This window comes from Bombus affinis, chromosome 9, assembly GCF_024516045.1.
Source record: "Bombus affinis isolate iyBomAffi1 chromosome 9, iyBomAffi1.2, whole genome shotgun sequence".
Classification (NCBI taxonomy): domain Eukaryota; kingdom Metazoa; phylum Arthropoda; class Insecta; order Hymenoptera; family Apidae; genus Bombus; species Bombus affinis.
In genome coordinates, this window is record NC_066352.1 from 2430259 (window position 1) to 2442721 (window position 12463).

The 12463-nt window shown below is 34.6% G+C and overlaps 1 protein-coding gene across 9 annotated transcripts in view; it reads right to left on the reverse strand.

Annotated features, from left to right (window-relative positions):
• Window positions 1–12463, reverse strand: part of LOC126920062 (regulator of G-protein signaling 9) — a 49404-nt gene that overhangs the window by 22454 nt on the left and 14487 nt on the right. For 7 of the 9 annotated variants that reach the window (XM_050729967.1, XM_050729965.1, XM_050729966.1 and 4 more), the window contains 2 exons: window positions 7178–7412; window positions 2780–2889 (listed from right to left, as the gene is read on the reverse strand). In XM_050729967.1, the coding sequence (XP_050585924.1) occupies window positions 2780–2889; window positions 7178–7412 (345 nt within the window). The remainder of the gene's footprint in view (window positions 1–2779; window positions 2890–7177; window positions 7413–12463) is intronic. The other 2 variants (XM_050729971.1, XM_050729970.1) reach the window with 2 other exon arrangements.

Sequence of the window (12463 nt, forward strand, 5' to 3'; positions counted from 1 at the left end):
GATAAAAATCCTTTATATCAGATTTGTTGTTAATAAAAATTCGTTAAGAATATTAGTCAAACTTTTCCGAGTAAAATAAGATCAAACACGACATTATTATGTTGGCAATCGGCTAATTTTTTATTTTTATTTTTTTCTTTTTATTTGGTAGACTATTTACAATGAATTCTCATTGAGAATTATAAGTAAATTATTTTGGCGTGGTACTGTAACTTGGACTATAAGAGTTTATAGTATGTTTGATTCTAGTTGAATCTAATGCTTCAATCTAAAGGCTATTGCCTTTTTAGTCTGCGGATCTGGTCCGTCGTGTCAAGTAATTGGGTAACTAATGGGTTTTGATGGTTGTTAACTCTTATATTATATCTGTTTCTGAACTTGGATACTTCTTCTTTAATTGTGGGTGTCTTAAGGTCGCGATGTATTGTTTCGTCGGTAACATACCAAGGTGAATCTATTAAGGATCTTAGAGTTTTTGATTGAAATCGTTGGAGAATTTCTATGTTGGAATTACTCGCTGTTCCCCCTAGTTGGACCTAATTTTTTGACACCATTTTCTTTTTCACACGCTATTTTTTACTCTCCGATACATGTGCAATTAAGAACATAGTACTGCCACACACTTTAGAACAAAATACACTTTATATTGAAACAAATAACGTGATTTTTTTTTTTTTTTTTTTTAGAAGTTAGGAAGATTAGTTTATTAGGTAACGCGTAAAAGAATTTTGCGATAAATGCAATTGATCGAAATTGCAAAGAAAACGTAAAGCTCACTTTTTACAATTTTTTCGTCTGGGCCTATAATGACAATATATTTTTAATACAACAAATATAATATATTTTTAATACAACAAAACAACCAATATATTTTTAAGAGTTATATGAGCTATATGCATATCGGAAATTTCATCGAAATTCGTTGATGCAGGAAGGCAATAGACATCGAAAGATGAACTAAAATGTAAATTTATTGCAATTTTAGGCCGAATGTCGTACAAAATTGCGATTTTTATCACTTTCAGCCATTTATAGCTCACGTAGCAACGTAGATCAATCTCAACATGTGTATAACTAATATAAATCTGCAAAATGTATTTTTTCAATTCTCGTTACAGGCGCAGATAAAAGAGTTGGATAATTATTTAACAAAGCAACTACCTCTTCCGATTTCGATAATTTTTGGATACGTTGTAGAAATCAACATTTTGAGCAATATTTTTCTACACATGTAACAATCGATCTCTAAGATATTCGCAAAAAACTATCGGTACCACTGCAGTGAATTCTGCTTATAACCGTGCGTCTATAACAACCGTACCGGAACCTAGCTCTTATCTTTTGTTTATAGCAAATATAAACGAGAGAGGTGAGCTTGGGTAAAGCTAAACGGCTGCATACGCGAGACTGCAAGAAATGTCTGTCATAATTTATAATTCGATAAAAAATGAATATAATATGAATGAGTCGATGTATTGGGTTCGGGTTAATCTGTTCGATCCGGCCGTCTAGAGGCTCGAATACCATAATAACAATTACTATTTTCTCAGAATAATATCAATTATTCGTGCGGTTACTATTTTTATAATTAATTTGTTGTAATTTGAACAAGCGCTGCCGATCGGTTCACGGCATGGCGCTCGGCTTGAGAAGACTAACCGCAACCCAACTCAATACATTTAACTCGACGATGTTCATTTTTAATTGAGTTATAAGTTATAACAGATATTTCTAACAGCTTCGCACATACAGTTGTGCATGGAATTTTTAATCTCGCCTAATCCCCATTTATAAACAGAAGATAAATGGCCGGCAGCTTGCCAGCAGTAACCAATACAGATGCGTATACTGTGACAGTATACGCCCAATTGTAGGCAAATTTCACTGTAGCGGTATCGACAGTTCTTTGCGAATATCTCGGAAACTAAGGCTCAGTGTCATACGTATGGGAGAAAGTTGTGCAAAATGTTGATTTCTACCACATCAAAAATGAACGAAATCGATGAGCTTGGTCTTCTTGTAAATGCTACAAAAGGTTGTAAAAATGATATTTACTATTTTCTTCGCGACTTCGATCAAGTACGATTTGTAAAATTTTGTTTCATGTCATCTAATAAACTGATCGATCATTGTAAAAAGATTTAAGTCGTTTCGTACCAATTTTAAACAAATTATTCTGTGCTAACTGTATCTACTGCTATACCTAAACAATTTTAATTTTTTTTTTTTTTCGTATATAATCGCATGTAATTCGCATTCATTGCTTGAAAGATGTCCATACTATCCTTACGAGTATGCCAAATCCAGCTCGCCTTGCATGAAACCGGGTCTGGAAGCATGCCTCGAGGCAAATCTTGTCGTCTAGGACATACTAAACCTAAGCGCACGTAGCCCACTTCAAAGTAAAAATGTTAAAAGTTTTTTCATAAATATCTCGATAACTAAAGCGAGCGAGGACTATATCATGTACAGAAAAAAATTGTTCAAAATCGTGATACTGATAACATATTTGAAAATCATCGAAATCGGTAAGTTGGATCCTTATCTGTGTAATAGTATATAATTAGACTTTTTCAATAAGATACCCTACACACAAAGGCACTGATTCAGAATGACTTCTTAAAAAAATTGGATCGACATCGCATTTCGCAAGTATTAAATAGAATATATACATATATAGCATATAAATATATATATATACTATGTATATATGACGCATAATGAACCCGAGTTCAAAAGATACTCGATTCTGAAGCATGTAGTATGACAAATACGGTACCTGAAATCTATACAGAGAACTATCATCCCTTACGGTGAGTGTCTTGGAGTCATTCACCGGGAAGAAGTAGCCATACTGGCAGAGCTGATTGGCAATATGGACCGCCTCTACTGTCAACATAACAATTTACTTTCACAGCTGCCGGAATCGTTGAATGCATTTAATTGAACGGAAGGCATTAAGTGATACCTAATCACGTGCAACTTATCTAGTCTTTGCCGTATTGCGCGTACATCGTGTGATGAGTAGCAATTAACACGGCCAGCCATTGATTCGGAGCGAATATTTAGAGCGACGCATGCTGTTTAATCATAAGAAAGCCACATCACTGAAAAAAAACTAACTTTTTCTCTTTGTTTCGAAAACATAAACAAATTCACCACTACACAACCGAAATTCTCTATTCAACATATTTTTTTCACAAGCAATTTCTCAGCTCAAGCGAATGTGTGTATCTTTAATTACATTTTGTTTAAATAATCCTTTATTCCATTAAATTCAATGAAAAGACAATGCACATACACAACTGATCAGAACAAAACTAAACTAATGAAAACTAAATTAACGGGGCCAGTGAAAAGTAACGAAGTGCAATACAAGAAACTTGTAACTAAAAATAAGGTAATAACGATAGGTACGAATTCATACGAATTGTAGAATTTTCAAACACTGATAGCTGAATCCAGAATAAATATATATATATATATATATATATATATATATATATATATATATATATATATATATATTTATTATATATAAAATATACTATACTATATATAAAACTTATGTATAATACTTACTTTATATAATATACTATATATATTATATAAAGTACGCCTACAAATATTTATTCGTTGAATGAAAGCAAAGTACTTAATACTTTTGCAGCATTAGAAGAAAATTGTTCGAAACAAATGAGTTTATGCAATGGTATATGAGAATATTTGTACTACAGTATATCTCACATTTTCTATGATATTTTTTTACTGCCGGTATTGAATTGTCTAAATCATTTTTCTACGTTACTCGAAAATTCTTCTTTCATCGCGATCAAATTTTGAATTTTTCATAAATATCAACATTATCGATATTGTATCTCGTTTTCAACTATGTATCATTATTATAATAATATTAGAAATATTTTAACTCGGATATATTATATACTATATCTAAACTAAAACAGTGCAGTGTAATATGTCGCTAAGTGAAATGGAAGATATATTACGATCCAACGGTCAGCAATGCGTTCAACTAGACCCGATAGAAGAGATGGTTGTGGTATTCGATAGATGAAGTAGCGCTATTTCATAGCTGCCATAGTCAATTTATGCGTTTAAATAGCTTTTTAACAAATCTTATTAAAGATAAAATCATGATTATATGTTCAACAAGGGCAATAATACGGTGAAAAGAATTTTCGAAGCTTGTGCGTCCTCCGTGATAAAAATATTCTTTTATTTTTATTAACACGATATTCAATTTTCTTTTGTAGGAAAAAGGTATCATGATAAACGAGATCTATTTAAAACTACAAACCTTGAATAAGAACGAGCAAAGGGTGGTAGTTCTTTAACTTTCTATGAGAATCAACAGTGATAGCTACCTAGGATACCTTACCTTCTTGTCTATATATCTATCCTGTCAAGGAGGACCCATTAAACTGTAATAACTATAGAAATAAACAACAAAAAATACATGTATATCGCATTGTGCGATATGTCTAAAATACTAATCCGCGCGCGGGTGTATATGTGCGTGTGGTTAAAATAAATATCATAAAATCTCCCTTCTTTAGTTATATATACTAAAGCAGATTCTTTCACAGCAGCGGGCTGAAAGTATGTTCGATCAACATATGCTCAACAGAACAGTTTAAACGCGCAGCGCATAAATGTGCGCACTATGACACATGTACATATAATATGTGTATGTATATTAATAAGAAAATTAATCGAATTGAAATCGGATTCGATTAATTATGAGAGTAAACAGAAAGTGCCGATCAGTGTCATCGATACGTCATTTAACAATTTCATTGCAATTAAGGACGCCTGTAGAACGAATCTGTTACATCGTTTTCCTATTGCTTCTAATCGTACAATTGTATTTTAGAGACCACTTTATGCTCTTACCTTTTGTACGATATAATTATTTGCTTCCAAATTTAACAATCACTTTATTTACCGAAAAAGCTTATGTTTCAAGAACACATATCATAAAGAAGAATATTTCACCAAATGAAAGTTATAATTGTATAATAATACAAGTGTCTTGGAAAATGTTTTTAATTGAAACCTATTAAAGATGAAATTAGTGGGTTATATTTTAAGTTTAGCTGGTACATACTTCCTATTTCCTTACTATCGAATCTTGATATTTATAAATCAATTACAGTCCATTGTGTCCTCACTGCTGTTGTTATTTTTATATTAGATTATCAGTCAAGGTAAAGAGTAAAGGGTCATATTTACTGACAAAAGTAAATTAAATCGTCGTAGGTCGAACAAAATAATTCAGAGTCACTGTATCGATGACAAATGCAATAAAAAATGCTTTAAGTTTAACTTGTTCGAGTGTTCATTTAGGTGTTATTCATCGATCTAAATCATTTTTTTTCCTTTTTATTTCAATATCATTAAAAATGCTTTTCGCAGTTTATCAAAGAATGCTGTTTGGTTTAGATTAGTCAGATTCTTTTTTTAATTATACAAATGTACAAAGTCAAAGATACGAAGACCGAAGACGAATACGTAACTACAAACACGCAAATAATTACTAAGAAAAGTTGACGTACTTTGCCATTATAACGCTAGAACTGTAACTTAAATATGAATATATAATCGTAAAATGCGTTATGGGACGGCCGATATTACTTCGATAAATGTAGGATTAATAACAACTAGTTGTTCAGGAACAAAGCATTATTAGCAGTAAACTTAATAAAAAAAATAAAAGCAGATTAAACGAAATACATTGGAGTTATTATTTTATTACTTATATTATCAAGTTTATAGTATATGCATGACATTTTTTCTTCAGAATGACCTGCTGGACACGTTGGTAAAATTTATCCAACACCTCGATTGACACCTTGTATCTACATATACAGGGTGAGACAATAAGAATATTTCCGTTATTTGTAATATTATGAAAATATATTAATATATGAACAAAACTTGCAAAGTATAGAGGGGAACGTACTGTGATGCAAATGCTTTTCGTATGGACGGTATAAAGAAGATTTTCAGGTCATATCCTATTTTTTTAAGCTAAATACTATTTTTTTATCTTGGTGTAATAATTAGCCGGTGTTGAGACAACTGGCATTACAACATGTCGCCCTCTATACCGTACCAGTTTCGTATATAGAAATTTTTACAACATTACAAATAATGGAAATATTCAGGGTGGATATAGTTATCGCCCACTCTGTGTGTGTGTGTGTGTGTGTGTGTGTGTGTGTGTGTGTTCAAATTTGTTAATAAATGTATCGCAGATTGCAGTGGTTTTGTATTGTTAGTCAATTTTGTAACCGGATCTCATGCCCTATATATTTTTTTGTATAATGATATCACACACAACAAAACAAAACAAAAAACAAAACAAAAAATAATTAGGACATTAATTAGACTGGTATTCTTAATCTCATTTTTATTAACGCAGAAAAATGACAGATTAACTGGCATAGCTTGGACAAAGTTAGTAATAATAAGAAATTTGAAGAATTTTAATTTAATTATTGAAATTGGAAACATTTGGAATAAAGTCCAGTTACGTTGCTACCGATATCTAAGTACTCGCTTGCCAGAAAGACAGAACGAACAGGAAACGAAAAAATGACTTGATGAAAAATAGTCTTATTTAAGTGCTAAAGGATAGGAAGTTTACAAAGTTTCGATGTTACAAAGATTTCAAGGCTTTGTCTTCCGAAACTATTTAGTTCCAGATGTAGATACATTAAAAATCAGTAAAAATATATAATTAACAATTACTATCAAGCGTTAATAGCAGTTACACGATGCACTCGCGTCAAATTTTCACATAGTAAAAGCCAAATCTTTTCTATTGGCATAATACAAATAAAGATCACAGGGACGCTACGAATAGAGAAGGAAGGGCAACAGAAGAAATAGAAAACCGATACGATACCTTTGGCCTTAGGTTATCTAGGATGGTAATAATATATGTATATTCGACGATTTAGGGAAATAATTAAACTCAATTAGCAGTTAACAATTCCATGGAACGCAACAGGCACAATGGAAATATAGAAATACGACATAAGAAACGTGTGATGAGAAACATTTTAGCACGAAACGTAAGTGAGTCAACAAGACACTAATTCGTGGAAAAATCTAGATAAGCAACGATCCATTCCATATACGAATTTCATACCTGATTCCTCGATAGAAAGCCGCTCTATCAGCCACTCGATGAGATCGTAACCTGCAACACGCAGGCAGCCTACTGTAGTGTCCTGGCCGTGATGGCCGCTTACGTTTACTCCACAACGTAGATACCGATGGCACTCACCCATGAAAGCTGAGGGAATTGAGGTGAGAAATTGTTTTTGGCTGCGCACGGGTACCCCGTTCTCAGGGTCTTGCATCTCCCGCACCAGCCCCTCCATCTGTAATAAATATAGTCAAACGATTAATAACGGTAATATACTTCATATTCAAGATGGTTCTATCTATTTCGTTTTCCCATTTTTTTTCTTTATGGCGTAATTGTTCTTTTTTCCTTTTACTTTAAAACATACATCTTTTGAGAATTAATCTAGATAACGATTAAAACTATTTCATCCATAAATATATATTATCTATCGATATCATTGTGAAATTCGTCCAAATCAATAATCGAACAAAATTAAATTTGTTGCTTCAATTATATGGTGATATACATATTTCAACCCCATATTTCTGTTACAATAATAAATGAAATAAAGCTAAAAGAAGTTGTCAATTGTACGATTAGGATTGTTAACCAATTTCATTCTAAAATAAAATGACTGCTTTTCCATCGTATCACCACATCGGTTCAGGGAAATGAATTTTACTTAATTATTCATAATGCACATTAAATTTTAATAAATTTAATTAAGTATTTTAGATATTTTACTGGAAAAAACGTAATGATTTAAATATCTTGAAAAGAACATAACTTTGAACATTTTCATAATCAGCAGTACATAAATGTAAATACTAGAGACGCGCGAATGCACGTATGTTCGAAATTGTGGCGTACAGCCTAGCCACGCCACGCCACGCCACGCCACGCCATCCTAGGTAAAGAGATAATTGGTGCCATTTGACTTAAAGTAAAAATGTGGTACCGAGCAATCTATCTGTACTCTATTTAGATAATGCTATCCCAGATAAAAGGATAATTGGCGTCGTCAATCTGGTGTTGGGAATGCAGATGGCTTGAGCAGCCGTCTTCTCTTCGCCAGTTTCTCGCCTACGAGCGTGTCACGTAAAATTAAGACTTAGGTTTTAAAGACAAGAAGGTTGAGCCATAACACCACTACTATCTTTCTTTTCTATCGAACTTTATCATGAAGCTTGAATATCACAACTTAATAAGCACAGTTTACGCGACTGATCTGAGAGATGTTGACTGATGAGAGTTTGTAGTTTCAGTCCAGAGGTGTTCTCATATTATTACAGAGGAAAGCTCGGTGTGGGTGTGCCCTTTGAACAAACAATGCGGATTCGTTGCTCACACTTTTCGTTAGGAAAAGTGAGGGTAACGATCCGCGATGCCAATTGGTTATAGCCCACGTTAATAAATGAAGATAGAAGGAGGAAGCCCAGCGGGAATACCATCTTCGAGTTTGACTATTTTATTTCTTTAGCAAGGTCAGTGGGTTGTTTTTTTTTAGTCTTCTTTCTATGAGAGTTTTGCTCGTTTCAGCAGGCAGCTGGTTTGGATGTGTTGCCGTTCTTTCCTTGTATTTCTCTGCGCACCTGCCGATTTCTACATTAACCGTTAGTATTTTTGACCGTTAGTATTTTTAATTCTTTGCGTCAGTTCCGCCTGGGCAGGCGACCTAAACGGACGTGCGAAACAGTGCTCCAGTGAAAGTGCGGCAAGAGAGAAGAGATAGGGACAAAGTTAAAGCCAAAAATAGACAAAACGTGGAATCATGCAGATTCCACCAATAAAAATAATTAACTCCGGTGAAACATTTTTCATAAATAAAGCTACAGACTCTACATATGTAGAGAAAAATGATGATATTATGGAAACAACACAATCCGACGAAGAGCAAAACATACCAATACACCAGGAAGAAAGCTGGACGGTGGCAACCTCCAGCAAAAAACGGAAGGTAACCCCGCTCGCAAGCGCGAGGAAAATTGATACATATGAAAAAAAACAATGGCTACAAGATATCAAACTGCACAATCCATTCAGCGCACTGCCAGAAGAGGCAGCAACGGACCCAACGGAAAGTCCGACAAACCGTACACCCAAACCACCACCAATATACGTAGACGCAAAAATAATTGACCCCCTCATCGAACTGCTAAACAACATCGCAGGGAAAGACAACTACATCATCAAACAGATAAAAATAGACCAGGTTAAAGTACAAACCAACACCCCAGAAACATTCAGAAAAATTGCAAGATCACTAAAGGAAAAAAATGCAGCATATCACACTTTTCAGCTCAAAACAGACAAAAGCTACAAAGCAGTAATCAGGGGACTACACCCAAAAACAAATACTGGAAAAATAAGTGAAGAACTGGCAAAAATCGGACACCAAGTAAGGTCAATAAATAACATAAACAAATACGATACCAAACAACCACTACCGCTATTCCTAGTTGAACTAGAACCTAAAAACAACAATAAGGAAATATACGATATAGAAAAATTACTAAACACAATAGTAAAAGTGGAGCCACCCAGGCATAAAAAAGAAATCCCACAATGCATAAGATGCCAACAATACGGACACACCAAAAATTATTGTAATAGAACCCCGGCATGCGTTAAATGCGCAAAAAATCATCTCACGACACACTGCCCATCCACGGGAAAAATTGAGGAGGTTAAATGCTACAACTGTAACGGAAACCACCCAGCCAGCTATAAAGGATGTGAAGTAAGAAAACAATTACAACGTAAACTGTTCCCGCCCCTACGAAGCAGAACAATCACTAACACACAAGCCCAACAGGACAGCACAAATCCTGAAATAATTCCAAGTACAGAGCAAGCAACAAACACCAAACCTATCAGCACCAACACCATTGGTGGTCTAAGCTATGCTCAAATAACCAGCCAATCAACACATACACACAACCAATACCACAGCAATAGTAACAATGACACTGCAGAAATCAAAGAACTACTCAAACAATCCATAAAGAACACCGAAATGCTAACCAGAATGATAAGCGAACAAAATGCAGTATTAAAACAGCAAACTCAACAAATCACAGTCATGCTACAACTAATTACAAACGTGCTAAGCAAAAAATAAAAACGGACACTCTAAAAATAGCAGCCTGGAACTCAAATGGCCTGCAACAACGAGCCCTCGAAATTAAAACATTCATATACAATAACAATATAGACATACTACTTGTCTCAGAAACACACTTCACTACAAAAAGCTACTTGAAAATACCATACTACACCATATATGATACCAAACACCCCTCAGGAAAAGCTCACGGAGGGACAGCAGTGATAGTCAGAAACGATATCAAACATTATCTACACAGCCAAGTTAACAAAGAATATTTACAAGCAACCACTGCTACAGTTCAAACTAGCAGCAACTACTTCCAGTTGTCAGCAGTATATGTGCCTCCGCGACACAAAATAACAACACAAATGTGGGAAGAATACTTCCAGGACCTAGGGGACAAGTACATCGCAGCGGGAGACTACAACTCAAAGCACACGCTTTGGGGGTCAAGAAACATTACACCTCGAGGTAGAACACTGGAAAAATACATAAGAAATAATAACCTCAATATATTATCCACAGGAACACCGACACATTGGCCGACTGACCTGAACAAAAAACCAGATCTTCTGGACTTTGCAGTTACAAGGGGACTAAACACAAATAAACTAAAAATAACACCCAACCTCGAGCTCAGCTCCGATCATACACCCATAATAATTGAATACAGAAACAAACCAATTCACTATAGCAAACCAGAAACACTATGCAACAAAACCACCAAATGGCAAACTTTCAAAGAAATAATAGAAAGCAAAATAAACTGCAACATCCCGTTAAAAACTCCTGAACACATAGAACAGGCAGTAGCAACATTGACAGCAACTATTCAGGAAGCAGCAAGGACAACCACTACTCCCGAACCAACCAGCAGACAAACAATAACAATCCCGCAAGAAATACTCGACAAAATCAAAAAAAAAAGAAAAGCAAAAGCAAAATGGCAAAAATACAGAACCCGAGAAAACAAAAAACACTTAAACAAACTTGCAAAGGAAATAAAAAACAAAATAAAGGAGCACAACGATAACGAATTCGCAAAGTTCATAGGGACACTCTCCACACACGAGAACACCAACTACTCACTATGGAAAGCCACGAAAAAAATAAGGAAGCCAATAATACCCGTCCCGGCAATCAGAAAAGCAGATAACACATGGGCAAGAAGCAACGAAGAACAAGCTGAAGAATTCTCCAACCACCTCTGCAACACATTCACACCACACATTATCAACAACAGCAACCTCAAAAGTCATGGAGGAGGATCCACAAACCACTACTACCACAGCCGACAAGGAATACACCATACCTAAAACATCGGCACAAGAAATTAGAAACATAATTGATAAAACAAAAAACAACAAAGCGCCAGGAATCGACCTAATCAATGGTAAAATCTTGAAAAACCTTCCGCTAAAAGCAAGAAGACTAATTACAATAATATTCAATGCAATTCTAAGAATTCAATACTTCCCCAAACCATGGAAATTAGCACAAATCAAAATGTTACATAAACCAGGCAAAGACCCGCACCAAACTGCATCTTACAGACCAATATCACTGCTCCCAGTATTTTCCAAAATACTGGAAAAGATAATATACGACCGCATAAAACCAATAATAGAGACAAAAAAAACTAATACCGGATCACCAATTTGGTTTCAGAAACAAACACTCCACGATAGAGCAAATGCACAGGCTTATAAACGAAATAATAGTAGCACTAGAAAACAAGGAATACTGCACAGCCCTCTTTATAGACATTGAGAAAGCATTCGATAAAATTAACCATGAAAGTCTACTACAAACAATTAGGAAACAATTCCCGGAGCAAATACACCACTTAATAAAATCCTACCTAAGCAGCAGAACCTTCGTAATAAAAATCAGGGACACATACTCTGAAGTTAAAGACATCAAGGCAGGGGTTTCGCAAGGAAGCGTCTTAGGACCAATACTATACACATTATACAGGGCCAACATACCAACAACTATCAATAGCAAAATACTGACATTCGCGGACAACACAGCTATACTATTCAGGTACACTAACCCAGAAACAGCAGTCAAATTACTACAAGAACATATCATAAAAATAGAAAAGTGGCTACAAGAAAAACAATTAAAAGCAAACCCCAATAAATGCAACCATATTACATTCACGCTACGGAAAAAGATACCACCAAACATCC